The sequence below is a fragment of the Pan paniscus genome, chromosome 1 (assembly GCF_029289425.2).
Source record: "Pan paniscus chromosome 1, NHGRI_mPanPan1-v2.0_pri, whole genome shotgun sequence".
Taxonomy (NCBI): Eukaryota; Metazoa; Chordata; class Mammalia; order Primates; family Hominidae; genus Pan; species Pan paniscus.
The window spans coordinates 104,602,320-104,627,774 of record NC_073249.2 but is presented as its reverse complement, the minus strand read 5'-3'; the positions used below and the strand labels follow the sequence as shown (position 1 = coordinate 104,627,774).

The window sequence follows — 25,455 nt, the reverse complement described above, 5'->3', positions numbered from 1 at the left end:
GTTCATGAATCCTGACTTCTGCTGTACTCAGACTGTTGTTAAGCACACCCAAAGGGTTCTTATTTCCAGTTATTGTAATTTTTTTTTTTTGAGACAGAGTCTCTGTCTGTTGCCCATGCTGGAATGCAGTGGTGTGATCTTGGCTCACTGCAACATCTGCCTCCCAGATTTAAGCAATTATCCTGCTTCAGCCTCCTGAGTAGCTGGGATTACAGGTGCATGCCACCACGCCCAGCTAATTTTTGTATTTTTAGTAGAGACGGGGATTTCACCATGTTGGTCAGGCTGGTCTCGAACTCCTGAGCTCATGATCCGCCTGCCTCAGTCTCCCAAAGTGCTGGGAATACAGGCGTGAGCCACCGTGTCCAGCCTGTAATTTTTAGTTTTAGAATATTTGTCCAATAATTGTTTTTACAGATTCCAATTCTATACTGAAGTAAATTACCCATCTTTCATCTTTGTCCACCTTTTCTTCTATTTTCTTAAAACTATTAATTATAGTTATTCAAAGTCCTGGCCAATTCTAATATCTAGTTCTTTTTCTATTAACATTTTTCTCTTAGTGTTTAGTCATTTGGATTTGATCTTTTGCATGGCTCATAATTATTTTGTATTGGATCCCAGGTATTGTATAAGACAAAATTGCAGACTCTGGATAATGTTACCTACCTCCATAGAGTTTCTACTTTCTACTCCTGGAAAGTAGAAAGAATAGTGGCAGATAACTTTGATCCTGAAAAGGCTTGGTTTCAAGCTTTGTTAGATCTATTTTATTTCAGTATTATATTGCTCTTACTCCAAGGATGTGCTGAGATCTCAACTGAAAACCCTGGGTATCTAGGTACCTTATCAAGGCTTGAAGTCCAACTTCTGTTGGATGCTGAAATCTTCACTTACCTCATTAGACCCTAAACTGCTGTTTTCTGATTTTTTTTTTTTTGGCATCTTTCTTTGTGCATGCTGAGTGTAGGAACTTAGATCACTATCATGATGGCAATTTGCATAGATTGTTGAGCTCCTCTGCAATTCTCCCCTCTTGGAGTTTGCCCTCAATCAGAGGCACTTTGGTAGCCCTCAACTTTGGCCTTTGATATGATTTGGCTCTGTGTTCCCACCCAAATCTCATGCTGTATTGTAATTCCCACTGCTAGGGGAGAGACCTGGTATTAGGTGATTGGATCATGGGGGCAGATTTCCCCCAGGCTGTTCTCATGATAGTGAGAGTGAGTTCTCACGAGACCTGATGGTTTCAAAGTGTGTGGCACTTCCCCCCTCACTCTCTTTTTCCTGCTCCACCATGGTAAAACGTGCTTGCTTCCCCTTCACCTTCCACCATGCTTGTAAGTTTCCTGAGGCCTCCCAGTCATTCTTCCTGTTAAACCTGAAGAACTGTGAGTCAATTAAATCTCTTTTCTTCATAAATTATCCAATCTCAGGTAGTTCTTTATGGCAGTGTGAGAACAGACTAATACAGCCTCTTATTCCTCAGCCCAGAAAAACTGTATTTTTTTTTTTTTTGGCTTTTATTGTCTTGCACTTAGTTTTGAGCATTCCCTCAAGAGAAATATTCCAGGGTAAACACTGAGTTCACTTCATGTGCCTTCTCTCCAGGATCATAGCTTTAAGTTCCGCCTGCTTTAGTTACTCTTCAATGCCTCCAAAGAATTATAGATATAGATATATAGATACTCCTAGGCTTATGATGGGGTTATATCCCAATAAACCTAAGTTGAAAATATTGTAAGTCAAAAATGCACTTAATACACCTAACCTACCAAACATCATAGCTTAACTTACCTTACCTTAAATGTGCTCAGAACACTTATGTTAGCCTACAGTTGGGCAAAATTATCTAATGCAAAGCCTATTTTACAATAAAGTGTTGATTATGTAATTTGTTGAATACTGTAGTGAAAATGAAAAATAGAGTGGTTGTATGGGTATTCAAAGTACAGTTTCTACTGAATGTTTATCACTTTCACACCATCATAAAGGCAAAAAAATTTAAGTCAAACTATTGTAAGTTGGGGACCATCCGTATATGTATAAAGTCATGTATTACTTAATGACAGGGATACATTCTGAGTAATGCATCATCAGACAATTTTATTGCTGTATGAACATTCAGAATATGTTTACATAAACCTAGATGGTATAGCCTACTACACACCCAGCCTATTGCTCCTTGGCTGGAAACCTGTACAGCATGGTACTGTACTAAATATTGTGGGCAATTTTAACCTAATGGTAGGTATTTGTACATCTAAACTTGGAAAAGGTATAGCAAGTCATATGCAACTGCATATGACCACCAGTTGCATATGCAGTCTGTCTTTGATCAAAACTTGGTTATGCATTGCATGACTATATATATATATACACACACACATATAAATATATACAAATATGTAAATATTTATGTATATTTTATCCCACTTTCCCCCTGAAGTGGGAGGTTTAGTTTGATATATACTACTACATCTTGGCTGGAGTTGGAGGTCTCAGTACTTCATAGCAGTAATGAATGCTGTGGGTTTGCAGTAACTTCACTGAACTGTTTATCTGCCACAACTACAAAAGATGGCTTATTCTCTTTAAGTTATGGAGCCCTATTCCTTTTAATTTGTGTGTTAGATAAAATCTACCACGTGTCTATGGGCAAAACCAAAGTCTGAATCTCTAAAATCTAAGGCCATAATCAAAACTAGGTAATTTATCAATCTAGAGTCATATAATGGGGATTCCTCTTCAGCCTGCATTTGGATAAACCGCATGAACCCAAGAGTTTAGCCCTACCACTCAAGGCCATTGTTTTTAGTTGTGCAGGCTTCAGTGGGTAAGGTGCTATTTATGTAGGTTAAATGGCGGTTGAGTGCTCTGCAATGTGGTGGCCTTGATACCACAGGTTTTTTGGTTTTTTTTTCTTAGATCTGAATTCGTTTGTTGCGGGGAGAAAAACTAGGGGCAACTGATCTGGCATTGCCTACCTACGCCTGACATGAAATTCGCCAGGACCTCTGGGAGAATACCTCTAGTTAAGCAATAGGATTAGAAGCCTGATTGCAGAAAATTAGGAGGTAAAGAATGATTGGGAAGTCAGAAAGTGTGGACATCAAATGAACACAATATATTAAACAAATTGGATGTGAAGGGAAGTGAGAGATATGGTGATAGGTAGAGAGGGAAGGACTTTGTTTTAAGAGTGAGGAGAGTTAAGCATGTTTGTGGGCTGGGGATGAAGCTAATGGAAAAGGAGAGGAAGAAGATACAAAACAATAAGAGATAATTAAGAATTTTCTGGTAGAGGTTGTTAGACAAAGAGCCCAGATAAGACAGATTGGACAAAGATAAGGAGAGGTAAAGATGAAGCTTAAGTTAGGAGGCTTAAAAGAAAGAATGGGCCAGGTGAGTGGCTCACGCCTGTAATCCTAGCAATTTGGGAGGCCGAGACGGGAGGATCACTTGAGGTCAGCAGTTCGAGACCAGCCTGGCCAACATGGCGAAACCCCATCTCTACTAAAAATACAAAAATTAGCCAGGCGTGGTGGCAGGTGCCTGTAATCCGAGCTGCTCAGGAGATTGAGGCAGGAGAATCGCTTGAACCCAGGAGGCAGAGCTTGCAGTAGGCCAAGATCGTGCCACTGCACTCCAGCCTGCTGGGTGATAGAGTGAGAATCCGTCTCAAAAAAAAAAAATCTATCTATCTATAGAGAGAGAGAGAGGGAGAGAGTAAAAAAGTAGAATTAATGACTGGATGAGATGGGTAAAAGAGAAATAGGTCCCTGACAAATTCTAGGTTTGGGGATTGAGCAGCTGGGTAGATAGGGCTGGGGTTAAAACACAGAACTGAGCAACAGATTTGGAAGGATGAGCTGAGATGAATTCAGCTTTGTCTGCATTCAGTCAGTCAACAATAATAGTTGTTGCCTATGAACCTTGAGATCCACAGTGCCCAACTACAAAGACAAACCTTGCTCCCCCTCCCCTGCTGAACTTATGCTATATGCAATAGTGTTGCAGAAACATTTTGCTTTGCTGGATACAAAAGCAAACTAGTCTCTGTTTTCAAGGACATATGTAGGATATAAGAACTGGATTTTCAGAATGAATATTTATGGGATAATTTATTTAACTGACCAACTTTAAAAAAAGGTTAAAACACTTTCTTGGTTTATGGTGGATACCAAGCTATATATGCTTTACTATGAGTTCATGGAAAACTGCAATCAGTCTCAACTGAAAGGAAAATTTAGGTTGTTTGGGAGAAAGTTTTTACAATTGAAAAACTCAAGGGAAAATTGAAAGGAAAAGATTTTAGGAAAGAGAAAGAAACAGGGAGAGGAAGAAAAGAGGCTAGCCAACAACCTGCAGTAGTGATTCTGAGGAACTAATAGGAGACGAAAAACTGGATAAATTATAAAAGGATGACTGATACGGGGGCGCGGGGAGGAGGATGAAACCGGGGAAAATATTGAGAGAGACAGAAAGAAAAGGAGAAACTTATCTGAGGTTGGAAATAAAGAGAAGGTGACATTGGAGCGGATAGAAAGGAAGAAACGGCGTGGGATCTGGGAATGAGGCAGTGGGTGGAGAGAGAATGGGGAGACGACAGAGGATGAAGGGCAGCTGAGTGTGTCTGCGGGAGAAGGACCAAAGCAATCTGGGCGGAGCAGGTGGCAGAGGCAGCCGCGGAGGAGGCCCAGGGAACTGACGGGGATGCTCAGCCAGGCCCAGAGGATGCGCCCTGGCAGTCCCGGAAGACACCAGGAAAACAAGCAGGAACCGTAGCTAGGACTGGGGTGGCCAGGCCCAGGAAATCCATGAAGGCGACAGACAGCGGGTCCTGCTGCCGCCGCCGATGCGACTTTGGCTGCTGCTGTCGCGCGTCCCGCCGGGCTCACTACACGCCTTACCGGTCCGGGGACGCGACGCGAACCCCTCAGTCCCCACGGCAGACCCCGAGCCGGGAAAGACGGCGCCCGGAGCCAGCCGGGAGCTGGGCAGCAGCGGCCGAGGAGGAAGAAGCAGCTGCGGCGGCCACACCCTGGATGAGGTGAGAGCATGGCCAGCTCCTGCCTCTCGAGCCCGGGAGGCTGAGGAACGCGATGGGGGTGGCAACGCACGGTGCGCTGGGCAGGAGAACCGCGCGGAGGGCTGGGGCCCCGGACTGAAGATCCCGACGCCTGAGAGGGGTTGGCGCTGAGTGACTACTGCTTGGAGAAGGGTAGGGAGGTAATGGGGCCCGTGGTGGAGGCAGGAGGAGGGACAGTGTTGAGTTGCCCAGAAATAAAGGTGTGGCCCCTGGAAGGGTTAAAGCATAGGAAGCTCTATCTCGAGGTCTTTGAGACACAGACATTTGCTGTGTTGATGGAGGTGAGATTGCAGGCTGTGTCTGTTGGGTTGAGCCAAAGGAGAGATGAACACATGACTCAGAAGGCTATACCAGGATGGAAACATCAGAGATGGGCATGAAAGATGAAGGATCGGGAAGTGCACCCGGACGAAAGCACACACTGCCATCTCTTATAGCTCTTCTTTTCAGGGTTATTTCTCTTAGATACAGATCGCAGGGTGGGGTGGGTGGTGATTCCCTCTTCCTGGGCTATCTCTTTTTCCCCTGCAGAGCTGGAGCCCTGCCTGATGGCTGGATGGAGGCCATGCAGGACAAGTTCCTTCTAAAATCAATCCTTTGCTTTGGCCTGGAAGACCGAACATATTAGGCTCAATTTTCTTCGTGTAGCAGTAACATAAAAATCTGTCATACATACGATTTTTGGGAGAAGAGATAGATTGTGCTGCAGGCTTTTTAGAAATAAACATGTCCTCATCACAGCATTTTTAGCTTTTTATCTCATGGAAGCTAGTACTCATAAATCAAACTACCAGGCCTAGTGATTCCAGCCTCTGAGCTAACGGGTCTGTAAAAAGTTACTTCATTTCTCTAGGCCTCAGTTTCCCATGCATAAAATTGGAATTTGGATTAAAACAGTGCTAATTATAAAACTAAATGTTCATTGGATCTGTATTCTATGTTCAGGATAGCTATATTTGTGAACTATGAAATTTAGCCTATTCACTGACAATTTTATTTTTTCATAACATTATCCACTGTTTATGTCAGAAAACAGACCCACATTCAGTTAATAGAGCTTAAATAAATCACATGTCTTCTAAGGAACCCATAATAAATTACTGCTCCTAAGAAAGAATTAAGCAAAAAGTATTCATTGTTTGATTTTTTTATAAAGTAAAATTTTTATTGCCTTATACAAATTACTTTTATAGACATAATTACTTCTTTAAAAAAGCATATCTATGGGATGTTAATTATTTTATAAAATACTTTGAAATTTTATTTAAAGCTTAGAACAAAAAAATTAATCTGAATGTGTATTTATAATTCCAAGGCTCCTTAATCACTTTACGTACACGGGGTGAATTCTTCTTATCTGGAAAGCAGCATTAATCCTGCAGAATTTAAAATGAATTATGACTCCTTATCACAAGAGTATGATTTTTCTCCCTGTCTTTGGTTAAAAAAAAGTTTGTAGGGTTAGAATTTGATCCTCTAAATTGTGGTTTAATTGTGAAAGTAGATAGCAAACATTCATGGTTTCCTTAATAGTTACTCATCTGACAAACTACACCTATATTCATCTTCGTTGATGTAATGATAAGTCTTGAAATGTTTTTAAAAAATTTCACAATTCCCAAATGAAACACTTAGAGCAACTTGACTGAGGTTAGTGCTACTTTGCCCTTCATTTAAAAATCAATTCCCCAGTTTAGCGTACTTTAAAAAATGTAACAACTTTAGCTATAGTGTTAGAGGTTTAATGAATGTTAGCGTATTAGAGGTTATACTTGGGGAGTGATGTTTTTGGTACGATTTTCTAACTCTCAATCAACTAAAAAATGTAAAAAAGCAGCTTTGCACGTTATCCAAATTCAGTTCAGTTCAGTGTTACTTATTGAGCAATGATGGTGGAGGCCAGCACAAACTGGATACAAAACTAGCCTCAGGTAACTCAGAATCTGTAGTTCTATAATATGCTTCAGTAGCTGGAGTATGGAGTAAGTGCTGTAACAGAAAGATGAACTGTAGACATCTCTCTCTCTCTCTCTCTCTCCAAGGAAAGCTGACTTCCCTAACAGGCCATAGAAAGTGGCATTATCTTGGAAAATATGTTGAAATCTGGTCTTTAACTTGTTAAGTCTGTTTCTTTTCTTTTTCTTTCTTTCTTTTTTTTTTTTTTTTCAGAGATGGAGTCTCACTGTGTTGCCTAGGTTGGAGTGAAGTGGTGCAATCATAGCTCCCTGCAGTCTCCAACTCCTGGGCTCAAGGGATCCTCTTGCCTTGGCCTCCCAAGTAGCTGAGATCACAGTTGTGTACCACCATTTCCGGCTACTTTTAAAAAATTATTTTGTGTAGAGATGGAGTCTTGCTATGTTGCCTAGGCTGGTCTCAAACTCCTGGCTTCAGGCAATCCTACCACCCCACCCTCCCAAAGTGCTGAGACTATAGGCATGAGCCACTGCACCCAGCCAAGTCTGTTTCTTAAACTGATAAATCACAGGACTACTATATAAACCCAGAATAACAAATTACTAATTTATAATGAGAATTTTAACATCTTAGGGAACTAAGATGTTAACTCTCTTTTATGATCCCAGCAAAATATCTCTTGGTATATGTGCCACATTTGGGAGCCAAATTACAGCCAAAAGGTTGTTTTTGAAACTTGAATCTAGAGCAAGAGGAATTAATTAGTGGATTCTAAATTTCAAATAATTTGATAGCTTCAGAGCATCAAGGTGTACACATAGGTTCTTTTTTCCTGGACAGTAAGTGTCCACTGATGATTGTCCACCCGTCTTAGGTACATCTCTTTTTCTATCTCTGATATGCTAATATTTTCAGTCAGATTATAATCTGGTTTGGGGATCCTTGTGACTGTTTCAAGTGTCTACATTTATTCTCTAAATCAGTTTATCTTAATTGTAAAGTTTAAATTCTAAGTGGCAAGCTTATTTTCTTTAAGAAAAAATAATGATGGGGTAGGGAGGTGGGGCTGGGGTACCATATTACAGCCCCTACATGCTGGCAATATAAACCAGGTGGTTAATGGCACCTCTCTATGGTGCTAAAAGGCAGATGAGGCCGGTCACGGTGGCTCATGCCTGTTAATCCCAGCACTTTGGGAGGCCAAGGCTGGTGGATCACTTGAGGTCGGGAGTTTGAGATCAGTCTGGTCGACATTGTAAAACTCCATCTCTAATGAAAATACAAAGAATTAGCTGGGTGTGGTGGTGCGCCTGTCATCCCAGCTACTCAGGAGGCTGAGGAAGGAGGATCACTTGAACCAGGGAGGCGGAGGTTGCAGTGAGCCGAGATTGCACCACTGCACTCCATCCAACCTGGGTGGCAGAGTGAGACTCCATCTCAAAAAAGAAAAATTAAAAAATTAAAAAATTTAAAAAGGCAGATGATCAGAGACGGCTTTATACAGGAGGTGAATTTTTGTCTGGCTTGACAAGATAACAAAGCCAGGTTGAGTGGGAAGAAAATTTTGCCAAAAGAACACAAGCAGATTTATGACAGTGGGAAGATGCTTTATTGAAGTGAATCCCATGCTGTGATAGAAATTTTCTGTGAGGATTTAATTCAAACTCGATCCTTTTTCAAGTATATAACTATTTAAAAAGAGAAATTAAGTGAATTGTCAGCTGTTGGCCATCTGCCTCAATGTGTGCTTTTGAAGCCCAGCAGATTGCACATTCTGTGTAGGTGGATAGCTTGAAACCTGCAGACAACTGTCAGAGGACAATGACTTCAGAGAAGATTCAGTGAATTTCTAACATCAAACTTCAACTACTGTAATATGCTTGTCTAGCCATCTCTTTGTTGTTGCTGTTCTACAACTTTATTGAGATATAACTGACATACAATAAACTGGGCAAATTTAAAGTGTGCAGTTTGAAGTTTCAACGTATGTATATACCTGTGAAATCATCACCACAATCACGATGACGAACTTATCCATGATCCCAAAAAGTTTCCTTCTGCCCTTTTTAAATTCCTCCTTCCAGCCCCTCTGCTTTTGTCATTATATATTACTTTGCATTTCCTAGAATTTCATATAAATGGAATCATACAGTATCTACTCTTTGTTGTTGTCTGGCTTCTTTCACTCAGCATAATTATTTTGAAACTTATCTATGCTGTTGTGGGTATCAGTAGCTCATTTCCTTTTGTTGCTGAGTAGTATTTCATTGTATGAATGTGCTACACGTTATTGATTCACCATTCGTTGAGTTGTTTCCAGTTTTATGGCTATTACAAATAAAGTTGCTATAATTATTTGTGCACATGTCTTTCATTTCTCTTGGGCACATTTCTCGGGGTATATAACACTAGGCATGCTTTTAAAGAAACTGCCAAATCGTTTTCCAAAAGGGTTGTACCTTTTACCTTTCCACTAGCAATGTATGAAGGTTCTCATTTCTCCACATCCTTCTCAATACTTGTTACTGTACATCTTTTATATTATAGCCATTCTAGTGGGTGTGAAATCTTATTATGGTTTTTTGACTTAAATTTCCCTAATGATTAATGATATTGAGCTTTTTTTTCATGAGCTTGATTATTATCTACATATTTTTGGTAAAGTGTCTGTTGAAATATTTTGCCCATTTTCCATTGAGTTGTTTGGGTTTCACCGAGTTCATTGGGTTCATTTCATATTCTAAATGCAAGTTTTATTATATATGTTCTTTGCAAATATTTTCTCCCACTGTGCAGATTGTCTTTCCATTTTAGTAACAGTGTCTTTTGAAGACCAGACATTTTAAAATTTTGCTGTGGTAAATAAACATTATCAGTTTTTTCTTTTATGGTTCTGCTTTTAATGTCATATCTAAGAAATCATTACTTAATCCAGATTACAAAAATATTCTATTTTTTTCTAGAAGTTTTATAGTTTTGCATTTTTACATTTAGGCCTATGATCCATTTGAGTTAACTTTTGTATATGGTGATCAAGGTGTTTTTTTTTTTCTTCTTTATCTTTTTTTTTTTTTGCATGTAGATGTACAGTTGTTCTAACACTGTTTGTTAAGAGCACTATCCTTTTTCCATTTAATTGCCTTAGCACCTTTGTTCAAATCAATTGACCACATATATAATTGTCTGTATCTGGGTTTCTATTGTGTTTGACTGATTTATTTATCTGCCTTTTTTTTTTTCTTTTTCTTTTTTTGAGATGGAGTCTAACTCTGTTGCCCAGGCTGGAGTGCAGTGGCACAATCTTGGCTCACTGCAACCTTCGCCTCCTGGGTTCAAGCAATTCTACTGCCTCAGCCTCCCTTATCTATCTTTAGACCAATACCAAACTGATTTGGTTACAGTAGCTTTATATGTTTTGAAATCACGTAGTCAAATTCTTGAGCTTTGCTCTTCTTATTCAAAATTGTTTTCATTGTGTTAGGTTCTTTGAATTTCCATATACATTTCAGAATTCACTTGTAAATGTAGACAAAAAGCCAGTGGGGTATTTGATTGGGGTTACATTGAGTCTATAGATCAACTTATAGAGAATTGATATCTTAACAACATTGGGTCTTCTGATGCATGAACATGACATATTATTTCATTTATTTTGGTTAATGGTTCTCCGCTAAGGGCAATTGTGCATCACAAGGGACATTTGACAGTATCTAGACACAAACAACTAGAGCATCAGAGCCCCTTTGCTGTACCCACAGTCTTGTATTTACAGTCTATACTTCCATTCTTTCAGGAGGTTTGCTCCCAGAACTGGTGATATAAAGAAGGAAAGTAGCAGTATGAGCACTTTGAGGGCTAAGCAATGGGATAATATCTTTCTAAGGGAACAGTTAAATCAACTTCATTTGGTCTTCCATGGACATGAGTTTCAAGTGGCTTTCTGGCCTTTCTTCTGTTGGCCTCTTCGCTATTATGTGAAGACTTCATTTATACTCAATCTAATTCAGCTACCATGGGCCATATCACCAGTGCCCATTGTGTTCTATGCATCCTAATATTTTCATTAATCTGCAGGGGAGAGGGTTTTAACTTTGAAGGATACTCAAGAGGACTTTCTTATGAACTCAGATGGAAGGTGTCCTGAAATTTGTCCTTTTAAAAATATATGTGCATTTTTTTGTGCTATGACATTCTTACATGTATCATTCTGTGATCAAATCTCCAGCTTACTATAAATGATACCTACATTCTAAAGAGCCAATTCTAGTTGTACCAGCATGGCCTTAGAGAAATGTAAGGGAATACAATTTTTATTTATCTTCTATTTGGTCGCAGTTAAGTATTTAAAACAGTAAGGTAGATCTCAGATCCACCACCATTAAAAATAAATAAATAAATAAATAAATAAATAAATAAATAAATAAATAAAATAGTGAAGTAGAAAGAAGAGACAAAGATCCAAACCTTTCAAAATGAAAAATGAATTTTAAATATAAGGTTATATTTTATTACCTACTGCTGAGACCATCATTGCATAAATGAATAAATAGAACTAAATAGTCCAGTCACAGTGGCTCACGCCTGTAATCCCAGCACTTTTGGAGGCCAAGGCACACAGATCACGAGGTCAGGAGACACAGACCATCCTGGCCAACATGGTGAAACCCTGTTTCTATTAAAAATACAAAAGTTAGCTGGGCGTGGTGGCATGCGCCTGTAATCCCAGCTACTCAGGAGGCTGAGGCAGGAGAATCGCCTGAACCAGGGAGGCAGAGGTTGCAATGAGCCAAGATCACACCACTGCACTCCAGCCTGGTGACACAGCGAGACTCTGTCTCAAAAAAAAAAAAAAAAAAAAAAAAAAAGAACTAAATAAACTCTTCTTCCCCCACAAATTTACCAGTTTAGCCATTTTAAGTGTACAGGTCAGTAGTTGCATTAAGTACATTCACATTATTATGCAACAAGTACCACCATCCATCTCCAAAATTTTCTCTTTTTCCAAAACTGAAACTCTGTATCCATTAAACAGTAGCTACCCATTCTCCCTCCCCTACCTCCTGGTAACCACTATTCTACTTTCTGGCTCTATGAATTTGACTACTCTAGCCACCTTTTATAAGTGGGATCATATATTTGTTGTTTTGTCTCCAGCCTATTTCACTTAGCATAATCTCTTTTAGGGTCATCCGTGTTGTAGCATGTGTTGTAATTACGTACTTTTTTGTGTGTGAGATAGAGTCTTACTCTATCATCCAGGCTGGAGTGCACTGGCACAATCATGGTTCAATGCAGCTTTGACCTCCTGGGCTCAATCGATCCTCCCACATTGGCCTCCCAAATGGCTGGGATTACAAGCAATTTTTTTGGTATTTTTGTAGAGATGGGGGTCTCAGTTTGTTGCTCAGGCTTATAATGATGTACCTTTTAAAAGGCCAAATCATATTCCATTATATGTTTATACAACATTTTATTAATCCATTCATCTGTTAATGGAAATTTCAATTGTTTCCACCTTTTGCCAATGTGAATAATGCTGCAACACATATGGATGTACAGATGTCTCTCTGTGTCCCTGTTTTCAATGCTTTTGGGTTGCAAAAGAAGAGGGATTATTGCATATATGGTAATTCTATATTTAATGTTTTGGAACGACCATACTGTTCTCTACAGCAGCTGCACCATTTTACATTCCCACCAACAGTGTACAAGGGTTTCAGTTTCCCCATATCTTCATGAACACTGATATTTTCTGTTTTTGCTTTTTAAAATAATTGCCATCCTAATGGGTATAAAGTGAAATATCATTGTGGTTTTGATTTGCATTTCCTTACTGATTAGTGATGTAAAAGATATTTTTAAAGTTTCATATTTACTGACATATTTACCATTTCCAATATTCTTCATTATTTTCATCTGGTATCATTTTCCTTCTGCCTGAAAGAATTTCTTTAATCCTTCTTATTCTTGTGCAGATTTGCTGGTGGGAAAATTCTTTCAGCTTTTGTATGTGAAAAAGTCTTTATTTCACCTTCATGTTTGAAAGATATTCTTGCTGGTTATCAGGACTGACTACATACTTTGTGGGGCTCAATGCAAAATAAAAATGTAGACCCCTCTGTTCAAATATTATTAAGAATTTCAAGTCATCAACAACAGAGCATTAAACCAAGCCAGTCCTTCTGAGTGCAAAGCCCTGTGTGACTACACGGGTTGTATGCACAAGAAACCTACTCTGCTGGTTGTAGAATTCCAGGTGACTGCTCTTTTTTTCCTTCAGCTCTTTAAAGATGTTGCTCTGTTGTCTTTTTTTTTTTTTTTTCTGAGATGGAGTTTCGCTCTTGTTGCCCAGGCTAGCGTGCAATGATGCCATCTCGGCTCACTGCAACCTCGACCTCCCAGGTTCAAGTGATTCTCCTGCCTCAGCCTCCTGAGTAGCTGGGATTACAGGCATACGTCACCATGCCCAGCCAATTTTGTATTTTTAGTAGAGATGGGGTTTCTCCATGTTGGTCAGGCTGGTCTTGAACTGCTGACCTCAGGTGATCTGCCCTCCTCAGCCTCCCAAAGTGCTGGAATTACAGGCATGAGTCACTGCGCCTGGCTTCTCTGTTGTCTTTTAATTTTCAAGTTATGCTCTCATTCTTATCCTTGTTTCTCTCTATATAATGTTCTTTTTTCTCCTGAATACTTATAAATTTTTCTCTTTATCACTGATCTTAAGCAATTTGATTAAAATGTGCCTAGGTGTGGTTACTTTCATGTTTCTCGTGCTTTGGATTTGTTACGCTTACCGGATCTGTGTGTTTACAGTTTTCATTATACTTGGACAATTTTCAGCCATTATTTTTTCAAAAATTTTTGTTGCCCTCTATAACTCCTTTCCTTTAGGGACTTCAGTTACATATATATTAGGTCATTTAAATTTTTCCCATTGATCACTGATGCTCTGTTCACTTTTTGTCTTCTTTCTCTTGCTTTATTTTTGGATCATTTTCATTGCTATGTCTTTAAGTTCACTAACTTTTTCTTCTACAGTGTCTAATCTGTTGTTAATTCCATCCAGTGTATTCTTCATCTCAGATATTGTCTTTTTCATCTCTAGACGTTTGTAACTTTCATGTATTATTTTTTTTTCTTTTTTTTTGAGATGGAGTTTCACTCTTGTCAATGTCACGATCTCAGCTCCTTGCAACCTGCAATCTCTGCCTCCTGGGTACAAGCAATTCTCCTGTCTCAGCCTCCTGAGTAGCTGGGATTACAGGCACCCACCACCACGCCTGGCTAATTTTTGTATTTTTAGTAGAGATGGGGTTTCACCATGTTGGCCAGGGTGGTCTCAAACTTCTGACCTCAGGGGATCTGCCCGCCTCCTCCCAAAGTGCTCGGATTACAGGCGTGAGGCACTGTGCCCGCCCATATATTAATATTTTACTTCATTTGATCAATCTTTGTTCTACTTTCTTGAACATTTGAAATACTATAATAACAATTCTAACATTTGTTCAGTTCTGAGTATGTTTCTGGTAATTGACTTTTCTCTTCATTTTAAGTACTGTTTCCTGCTTCTTTGCACACCTGGCAATACTTTGATTTGATACCACACATTAAACATTTTACATATTGGGTGTTAGATAGTTTTGCATTCCCATAAACATTATTGAGCTTTATTCTGGGTCACAGTTAAGTTAGTTGGAAACAGATCCTTCTTGATCTTAAGCTTCATTATGGGGAACCCAAGCAACTTTTTAAAGATGATTAATTTTCCCCATTACTTGGGTGATACCCTTCTAAGTACTCTAGCCAATATCCTGTTAATTATGAGGCTTTTCCCACTTTAGTAGATGATGAAACAAACTACTTCCAGCCTTGTATGAGGCAAGAGGATTGTTTAATCTGATTCTCTTGTGTGGTTCTTACCCCAACCTTGGTAGTTTCCTGATATACTGATCAGTATTCAGCTGAATATTCAGGGAGACTCTCCACAGATCTCTGGAATTTTCTATTCTTTCTGGTACTCTTCCCCATGAACTCTACCTGCCTTGGCCTTCTCAAATCTCTGCATGATCTCTTCAACTCAGGGAGATCACCAGGCTCTGCCTGGATTCCCTCTCTGTGAGCTCTGGGGCAGTTAAGTAGGACAGTTATATGGCTTACTTTGCTTGTTTCTCTCTTCTCTTGGATAACTTTCCTATGTTGTCTGATATCCAGTGTCTGAAAATAATTATTTTATATATCTTGTCCTATTTTTTAGTAATTTCTGTCAGGGGTGAAGGGGAATGAATACCAACCCTATTACCGTATGCTGTCTGGAAGTAGAAGTGTCTTTCTAGCCACATTATAAATTAGTAGTTTTCAACCCTGACTACATATTAGAATTATTTGGGGGAGGTCTTTAAAAAGCTGATGTAAGGCTTCATTCCAGACCAATTAAATCAGACTTTTTAAGATTGAGGTCTTAGCATCAGTGTTCTTTAAATGCACTACAAGTTTTCTCATGTATACCAGGGTTAAAGAACCTCCATATTAAAGAAAAGGTTGCATTTATCAATCATTCTGAGAAACTTTTGTATTCTGTCATTTCAACTAAGACACAGAGGCGGTTGGCTTTTATTTTTGTAGACAGTGTGGAATTATAGAAGCTTTTAAAGAAGAGTCTGGCAGACATAGATCTTTGTTTTAGAGTCGTAAGTGTGGCAGTCGTGTGAGAGATGGGCTTAAGTGGATTGAGTGAAGATCACTGAGAAACTGTTGCAAGTGGTTCACGGCCAAAGGTAATAAGGGCCTGAACACAGGCATTGGTATTGGGAATGGCGAGGAAGAGATAGGTTGGAGAATTTGAGTTAGAACTGATAGGATTTTTTGATTAATTGAGTGTGGGAAATGAGGGAGATGGTGGAAACAAATATTATTCTCCAGTTTATTACTCTAGACAAGTAAACTCTGTCTAAACAAATTCCTAGGCCAGTCAGAGAGTAAATAGTAATTTCATTAACTGAGATAGATAATATGGTACGAGAAGCAGATGTCAGGGAAATGAGAGAATTAATTTAGTTTGGGATATCCAAAAGGACATATCTCATGGAACTGTCTCCTGACCTCTAGTTTATTCTGAATCATAGGACAGAGAAGACATTTAAAAGCATATCTTTTTAGTATGCTCTATAATTTTGAACAGATTTATCTTTCTTCTTTTATTTGACTTAATATTGAATCTGTTTATATCTTTTTTTTTTTTTTTTTTTTTTTTTTGAGGCGGAGTCCTGCTCTGTTTCCCAGGCTGGAGTGCAGCGGCGCGATCTGGCTCACTGCAAGCTCCGCCTCCTGGGTTCACGCCACTCTCCTGCCTCAGCTTCCCGAGTAGCTGAGACTACAGGTGCCCGCCACCACACCCGGCTAATTTTTTGTATTTTTTAGTAGAGATGGGGTTTCACCGTGTTAACCAGGATGGTCTCCATCTCCTGACCTCGTGATCCGCCCGCCTCGGCCTCCCAAAGCGCTGGGATTACAGGTGTGAGCCACTGAGCTCGGCCGAAATCTGTTTATATCTCTTAAACAAACATCAGTTAATACTGCAAGAAAGTAGATGTTGGCCGTGCGCGGTTGCTCACGCCTGTAATCCCAGCACTTTGGGAGGCCTAGCGGGGCAGATCACCTGAAGTCAGGAGTTTGAGACCAGCCTGGCCAAAATGGTGAAACCCCTTCTCTACTAAAAATACAAAAAATTAGCCAGGCGTGGTGGCAGGCGCCTGTAATCCCAGCTACTCAGGAGGCTGAGGCAGGAGAATCACTTGAACCCAGGAGGCGTAGGTTGCAGTGAGCCAGATCGCGCCACTGCACTCCAGCCTGGAAACTCCATCTCAAAAAAAGAAAGAAAGAAGAAAGAAAGTAGTTGTCTTCTAGATGACAAAATGTCAAGTCAGAGATTATTGCAGACTTTTGTTTTGTTTTGGGTTTTGACTGTGGGTGTGTCCATTCCTCCCTTCTTTGGACAATAACCCTACTTTTTTGGGGGGGGTGGTGGCTAGAATTGTCTTCTTTGCCATGGTTTATAGTCTTGGTGGGAAGTTTGGTTAAGGTATCCTGAGCTAAATGATAATCTTGAGACCCACACGAGGATGATCTGATTTTTTATTTATTTATTTATTTATTTATTTATTTATTTTTGAGGCGGAGTCTCGCTGTTGCCCAGGCTGGAGTGCAGTGGGGCGATCTCGGCTCACTGCAGGCTCCGCCCCCTGGGGTTCACGCCATTGTCTTGCCTCAGCCTCCAGAGTAACTGGGATTACAGGCACCCGACACCTCGCCCGGCTAATTTTTCGTATTTTTAGTAGAGACGGGGTTTCACCGTGTTAGCCAGGATGGTCTCGATCTCCTGACCTCGTGATCCGCCCGCCTCGGCCTCCCAATGATCTGATTTTTTGAGCATTGCATCATCAGTGGAACAACATAAGAGTAGAAAAAAGTGGCCAGAACCAATCGGCCCCTTCTTGCTACCTAGATCCTAATTGCTTCCCCTGTTCCTGCCCCTCCCTATTCCTGCCCCTTCTGAGCCTGTTCTTTTGAGTCTTCAACTGTTCCTTTGATTCTGTGGGTCTCCTCTTCCAGTAAATCCTATTTTAAAAAATAGTATAGCTGGAGTCTGTTCACTGATCTTTCCAAAAGGTATATATGGAATGGCAGGCACAATACTAGGTGCTAGAATAAAATGAGGAACAAGATTATTGGATAAAGGCTCAGTGAGGACGTAGACAGAAAACAAATAAATAAATATGCAAATAAAGTGATTTCTGATATTAATAAAGTTTATTAAAAAAAAACTTCGTTAGAGAGGAATTAAAGCAGGAGGTGAAAGAACTGCAAAACCCCTAAGGTAGAAATAAGCTTAGTGTGTTTGAGGAAGAAAATGGCCAGTGCAGCTGGAGCATAATAAATAAGAGGAGGGGGCAGAGGTGAACCTGAGCCAGGTCACCTGAGACCTCATAGGCCGTGGTAAGAAGTGGATGTTATTCTAAGGACATGGGGAAGCCAATGAAGATTTAAAACAGGAACATCATATGATCTGAAAAATGTTAAAAAGTCACTTTGCTATTGGAAAACAGACCTTAGGAGGCCAAGAGTGGAAGGAAGGGAGCTGCTTTGCTGGCTATTGCAGTAAGTAACACCAATGTGAGATCATAGTGATTTACATCATGGAGGTAGCAGCGGGGCTGGTAAGAAGAGAAGGCCTGGGCCTTCTAGCAGATAACTTGGTACCCTGCAGATCCTGAAAACAAAACCAACAAAGAAGATAACTGGGGGATAAAAAGAGACAACTTCATGGTTGGAGTCTTTATATTAAATTTTGTTTGAAGCCTCTGTTTGAGGTTTTTTGCTTCACCCTGGTGGAGGTTTTCTCCCCACTCATTATGAGGGTGGGAGTTAGATGGTGGGACAAAGAGATAGAGGTCACTCAAATGAAAAGGACCCTGGATAGTATTAAGAATATCTTCACACAGGGTTGCATATGGTGACCAAATGGTGGTAGCGCCCACGGTGGGAGGGGTAGCAGACATGGTGATGGTATTTCCCTAGAACAGGGGTCCCCAGCCCCCAGAGCATGGACTGGTACTGGTCCTGGCCTGTTAGGACCCCAGCTGCATAGCAGGAGGTGAGTGGCAGGCCAGCGAGCATTACCCCTGAGCTCCACCTCCTGTCGATCAGCAGACCAGCAGCTGCATTCAATTCTTATAGGAACAGGAACCCTATTGTGAACTGGGCATATGAAGGATCTAGGTTGCCTGCTTCTTATGAGGATCTAATACCTGATGATCATTCCAAATCCATCCCCCACCCTGTCCATGGAAAAGTTGTCTTCCTTGAAAATGGTTCCTGGTACCAAAAAGGTTGGAGACCACTGCCCTAGGACACTTTAACCTCTTCATGAAGTTGCCTGTTCTCTTAGATTTATTTGCTAGAGCAGCCTCATAACTATAGGTGATTCATACTAGGTCTCACAGGAGTTCCAAACAGAATTCTGTAATGATTTTATATTGTGAAACCTGACATCTCATGGCAGCAACATTATCATTATCACCATAATTACATATATAATTACATGATTAATATTTATCGAGTAAATGATAAATGCTAGGCCCTATCTTAAACATTTCATAAGAATAATATTATTTAATTCTCACTATAATTCTGTGAGAAAGATGCTATCATGATCCCGTTTTATAGAGAGGTTAAGTAATTTGACAAGATCACACAGTTATGAAATGGTAGAAGTTGTGTTTAATTGGCAGGTGTTGATTTTCTGTTTCATGTGTATTACAGTAATTGTTTTTGTGCATCTTGTATGTTTTTAAAATTTTTTCCTAGGTTTGCTTTTTGTTAAAAAGTAAACCAAAACAAAACAAATGAAGACTATAAAACGAAAACCTTTGGTAGAACTTGGGCAAAAATGGTCTGGTCTTCAAGTTAGTATACCAAGTATGAAAATGTCATCTGTTTAAAAATACTAAGCTGCATGATTAAAATTTGACCTTGTGAAAATTTGCTTTCTAATTTATATGGCACACCACCTGAAGGCCAGCACAGAGAAATATATGACCTGTTTAAAACGAAAGGAAGTGTACCTGGGCACGACCAAGAATCTATCAAAAAAGCATCAGAAAGCTCCATATTAAGGTTAATAAAAATAGGTGAACCGCACATTTCAAAGGAGAATCTGGGACACTATTCAAATAACAAAGACTTAAAGCAGGCTGGGTTCACTGCCCGGAATAATAGGCACATGCATTTACAGAATGGGGGGATTTTGTCCACTGTACGCATGCTCATTCACACTCACATCTAACCCTACAACACCAGCTCCGAGAAAGTGGATGCAATGAAGGAAATGTTAACATGAGCAGTGACCCTAGTGTACAAACAATATCAAATTTTAGATTCTTTTTGCTTCCATGATAGTCTAATCTGTATTATCTTTTGGCTATATCAACCTTGACTTTGAAATCTCCAAATAAACATTTCAACCAAAATGTACGGCTGTTATTGTAATTTCAGCAAGAAGGGTTTTCATTGTTTGCACATATCTTCAAAAAGAAAAAAAAGTGTGCTTGGTAGTAATCAAAAGCACATTCTCGAGTGAGCATGCTTTGGTGGTATATTCTACAGACTGGGAAAGGTCCTACTTATCACTCCCAAATTTTCAGCATACATCTAGTTTCCTGATGTGCAGCGTTAAAAGACTGCTCTGACTTCTTTGTCTTTCTTTACTGTAGAGAGAATAATAGCTTCTTTGTAAATGGGAGAGCTGGGTCTCTAACTCCACAGAATGACCTTGGATTGGGGAAGGGTTCAGAAGTCTGTGTGTTTGTTACTATTACTATTGCTGCATAGCAAATCACCTCAGTGGCTGAAAACTGCAAGTATTTAGTACTCACAGTTTTGGAGGGTCAGAAATCTGGGAGGAGCTTAGCTGGTTAGAATTGCCTCAAGTTCTCTCATAAGGTTGCAGTCAAGCACTCAGCTGGGGCTGCTGTCATCTCAAGACTCGACAGGGGCTGAAAGGTCCGTTTTCAGACTCACGCACACGGTATTTGGCAGGCTTTAGTTCCTGTCCACACAATAGGTCTGCTTATAACACGGTAGCTTAGTTCCCCCAGCACAACTGATCTAAAAGAAAGAGAGCATGCATACTCAAAATGGAAGCCACAGTTGTTTTTGCTTTTTAAAAAATAATCTAATCTCGGAAGCAACATTCCATCACTGCTGCCCTACTGTATTCATTACAAATGAGTACTAGATCCATCCCAGACTCAAGGCGAGGGAATTACACAAGGGTTTGATGACCAGGGATCACTGGGGACCAACTTAGAGACTGCCTATTACAGTCTGCATCCATTACCTGAGCTCCTGGACACCAGAGGAGCAGCAGAATTAGTTCTCTCTTTCTTCTTCTGGAACAAGACTAGTACAAACTAAGCACAAAAGGGAAGGGGGAGTATAACCAGAGCTGAGGCTGAAGACTATGCCAAGCTATGTAAGCCTTATTAAAGATTTTTGTCTATATCCTCAGAACAATAACAAACTCAGACTCTGCTTGCCTCAGTCATCCCTTCAACCACCGCTGGAAGACATTGCTGGCAGTGACTGGCCCTGGGGACTTCAGTGTCTTCTTGCGTGCCTTAAAGGCTAAGGTTCACATCTATGGCTCCAGTGTCCTACCCGAGGGTAGGTTAAAAGAATGACATGGGTGACTCAAGACTAGAGAAGTGCCTGGCCCTGTGAGGCAGACATATTAATAGTTTGAGAGGCAAGAAGTCGGGCCCCAGGTTCCCACCATGAGGAACTAGGAAGCCATAGAAGGAAAATGCAAATGCCACACACCTGCAGGTGCCTGGCGGGTAGCATAAATAAGTGAACCTGCTTAGGTGTGAGGGCATAGGGAATAGTGTTGGTGACTGTGACTGTGACTTTCTGGACCATTGACCAAACAAAATACATCAGTGAAGGCAAGTCTCTAGGATAGTACCACCAGCAGGGGGCACCTGCAGATGGTTTTCATTGTCACAAAATTAGGTTTGGTACTTGGGGATGAGCAGCTATTCACAGTAGAGAAGCTCCAGTTTGAAGTATCCTACACTACTTGAATTCACTACAGGCTGCATGGAGGAAGCAGCATGGCCACTTTGATTTCCAGAACTACCTGTACACAATGTGAAAAGAAGAATAGAGGTGAGGTGGATTTGGTTTTGGAGGTGAGTGAGCAGGTGCCTCCAAATAAGAGTTGGGGCTGAAGGTTTTCTTAAAAAAGATAGACTCTTGAAAAATTGCACTCTAGTTACATTAGTGCCAACTCATGAGGTCACCTGTTCTTTTTTCCCTCTCCCATTATCTCCCCTTTCTACCCCATTCTACCCTCTCCCTGATGTCCTATACATCACAGAAACTTGCCCTTGATACGTAAGACTGTTTGGAAGGAGGTTGGAAGAGCTGGCCTTGGCTCAGAGAGTTGCTTTTACCTTGTGGTATCTTAAAGGTGCCACCTGATGTCCAACCATTCATAACAGACAGAGAGCTGTTGCCAACAAGGTCAGCAGAACATAGCACTAGAGAGCACCAGAGGAGACACCTAAAGATGTGGCTTTTGGCACATCATCTGGGGATGAACAAGTTGGGCCTGGACTAGGACGAAGCAAGTAAGACACTCCCTGAATCATGAAAATGCAGGGTCAGATCCTGTCTTTATTTAAAGTTTTGATATTTTGTTCATTGTGGATTTTTTTTGCATTACTATTTTTCTAAAATATTGCATTAAAAGATTATTTATCTTGATTACCAAGATTTTGGCACGCTTTAAACTTCACACCTCAGGTGAGTGCCTTGCTCCTCTCATCCTAGTTCCAGCCCTGAATACCTTAACAGTTGAATCAAAGTTTGAACCAATTGATCTGGTCCATCAGCACCAGACCCTTCTGGTTTTGATTTTTTTTTCCCTCCCTCTATCTCCTAAGAATGTACCGAAGCCAGCAAATAAAGGATGCAATAATTCTCTTCTGTATACCACAAGCTCTGAGCCTGGGCCAGCTTGGGTATTTCTGTAACTCTCTGTCTGTTATTATTATATCACACGCATAGCCTAAAACTGGGATACTTTTATCTGAATAAAAGATTATTCTGGTCGAAAGGAATTGTGATGGTTAATGTTGGATGTGCTTGTTCTTTTACCAAACTGATATAATGTTTTGTTTTGGTTTTTGAGACAGCGTCTGCCTCTTTCACCCAGGCTGGAGCGCAGTGGCACAGTTTCCACTCACTGTGACCTCTGCCTCCCAGGCTCAAGCCACTTTTCCACCTCAGCCTCCTGAGTAGCTGGGACTACAGATGTGCACCAGCACGCCTGGCTAATTTTTGTTGTATTTTTTGTAGAGATGGGTTTCACATGTTGCCCAGGCTGGTCTCGAACTACTGTGCTCAAGCCATCTGCCTGCCTCGCCTCCGACAGTGCTGGGATTACAGGCATGAGGCGTGGCACCCTACCCCTATGGCATTAACTCCTAAAGCCACTTGAACTTTGCAAAGATAAAGGACTGTTGAGTTTTGCTCATCTTTTGTCCAGAATTGCCAGATGTTTGATACGGTACTCAACAGCTCAGTATTTTGACATTTTATATGCTAAAATGAAAATGAAAACAAAAGCGAATACAGAACGTGAGATTTTTCTCATTAAAATTTCTTCCTCGTGTGAAGCTTTCTGAGGCTGTATCTTGATATTTTTGAACCTTTGCCAGCTGGAAGAAAGGACAAAACAGCTGTTCTAAACTGCCAAGAAATTGGCTGGTGCATAGAAGAGGGAATTTGTCTTTGTTGTATATTTTGCCTTTGTCCTGGGAGTGATTATTTTGATCAGCACTTTTGGTTGTACAGATGTGAGCCAAATATCTAGCAGAGGGTAGCTCCTGATTTTAGTTAAGTAATTCACTGCTGAGACTTCAGATTATGATGTAAAGTGTTCTGCTTAATAGTGATAAAAGCTGACCTGAAAAGGGTGTTATATTCTTTTTTTTTTTTTTTTTTTGAGACAGAGTCTCACTCTGTCACCCAGGCTGGAGTGCAATGGGACGATCTCAGCTCACTGCAAGCTCTGCCTCCCGGATTCACGCCATTCTCCTGCCTGAGCCTCCCGAGTAGCTGGGACCACAGGCACCCGCCACCACGTCCAGCTAATTTTTTGTATTTTTAGTAGAGATGGGGTTTCACCGTGTTAGCCAGGATGGTCTCGATCTCCTGACCTTGTGATCCTCCCGCCTTGGCCTCCCAAAGTGCTGGGATTATAGGCGTGAGCCACCATGCCCGGCCAAGGGTGTTATATTCTTTTACATAATACAGTTATGCAACGATTTTAAATATTCTTAGGAGATACACATTAAATATTTAGGGGTGAAGAATCTACATCTTACTCTCAAATGGTTCATCAAAATAATACTAATGATTGTGTCTGTGTGCCTGTGTGTGTGTGTGTGTAAAGAGAGAAAACAAGTGTGGCGAAATGTTAACAATCTATGAAGCAATTGAAAGATTTACAGGACTTTATTGTGCTAGTTTTACAACTTTACTATATGTTGAAAATTTTAAATTTTTCAAGCTGGAAAGTTAAAAAAATCAGTGTTACTTTTCACTCATATGTATGTATGAGTGAAAGTTATTATATATGGCTTCAGGGACCAGCTAGTAGATGGCATGATACAAGAAACAAAGGCAAGGACCATGGATATATATGGCTATCTTGTCCTTAGAGGTATTTTTTCTTTTTTTTAAGAGACAGGGTCTTGCTCACTGTCACCCAGGCTGGAGTGCAGTGGTGTGATTACAGTTCACTGTAGGCTCAACTCCTGGGCTCAAGTGATCCTCCCACCTCAGCCTCCAGAGTAGCTGGGACTAGTGGTTTGCACTACCATCCCTAGATAATTTTTAAATTTTTTTTTGTAGAGACAAGATCTCGCTATGTTGCACAGGCTGGTTTCGAACTCCTGGCCTTAAGTGATCCTCCTGCCTCAGCCTCCTGAAGTGTTGAAATTATAGGCATGAGCCACTGAACGTGGCAGCAATATTTTTTTTTTCTAATTCAGAATCCAATCCAAGATCTGAACTAGGATCATGCATTCCATTTAGTTATTGTTATCACTATGGATTTTTAAAGCAGTCTGGATTGATTGACACATGCTCCTTTGACTTGTACTGGAACTACTTGCCCCATCCTGGAAAATGACTCGGATTTTAGCGATGGTGTGATTGTCATGAATGCCTTGAAAGCTATTTATGAATTTATTCCAGTATTGTTTCTGGTCCCAGAAATGTATTTATTGACCCTAACATCAGTCCCTTCAATTTTTGAGATCTGATATCTATGTTCAAATCAAGGAGAATTATTCATGTAATTCACACAAATCTTCCCTCACTATTCCAACCCCCTTTCCAGAAATTTACATACCATATTTCTTGCATGATTTCCCCTCTCCCAACGTCAGATACAGATAAATAGTGGGTGTTGAAAGGATAAAGGGGATTGTGTGAGTAAATTACCACCAGCTGTCTGAAGGCTTGGTTGTAATTTCTTTCCTTGAGGTTTGAGGTTTTTGTTATGGCTGACAGACAAGGCTAACCATTGAAAGGGATGGATCTGAATAAACACACACACACGGTTCACAGTAATTATTTATTGAATGAATGAATGAATGAACGAATGAATGAGATAATGCATCAGAAATACTGTGTACATTTTAAGGCATTGTCCCAGTTGTCTATTCCTGCATAAACACACACACACACACACACTCACACACACACACTTCCTCAAGACAGATACAAGATGGGGGAAATGTCCACCTTTTCTGCTCCCTAGACCTCCAGCCAGCAAGTGAGGAAATCCATTTATTCAGCTTCCTTGCCAATGCTTTGGT

General features: G+C 40.4%; 1 protein-coding gene and 1 long non-coding RNA gene across 23 annotated transcripts in view; one reads left to right on the top strand and one right to left on the bottom strand.

Annotated features, from left to right (window-relative positions):
• Positions 1 to 4,348: 4,348 nt before the first annotated feature.
• LOC100988482 (myomegalin) overlaps positions 4,349 to 25,455 on the top strand; it is a 227,305-nt gene continuing 206,198 nt past the window's right edge. For 5 of the 22 annotated variants that reach the window (XM_055101985.2, XM_034961079.3, XM_055101920.2 and 2 more), the window contains exon 1: positions 4,386 to 5,053. In XM_055101985.2, the coding sequence (XP_054957960.2) occupies positions 4,821 to 5,053 (233 nt within the window). In that variant the 5' untranslated portion in view covers positions 4,386 to 4,820. Of the gene's footprint in view, positions 5,054 to 25,455 lie in introns of all 22 variants that reach the window. The other 17 variants (XM_055101919.2, XM_055101906.2, XM_055101901.2 and 14 more) reach the window with 10 other exon arrangements.
• The window catches only part of LOC117978139 (uncharacterized), a 33,303-nt gene continuing 15,109 nt past the window's right edge, over positions 7,262 to 25,455 (bottom strand). The window contains exons 3-4 of the long non-coding RNA XR_010112706.1: positions 20,437 to 20,668; positions 7,262 to 18,272 (exon numbers count right to left, since the gene is read on the bottom strand). This is a non-coding gene — a long non-coding RNA (uncharacterized LOC117978139). The remainder of the gene's footprint in view (positions 18,273 to 20,436; positions 20,669 to 25,455) is intronic.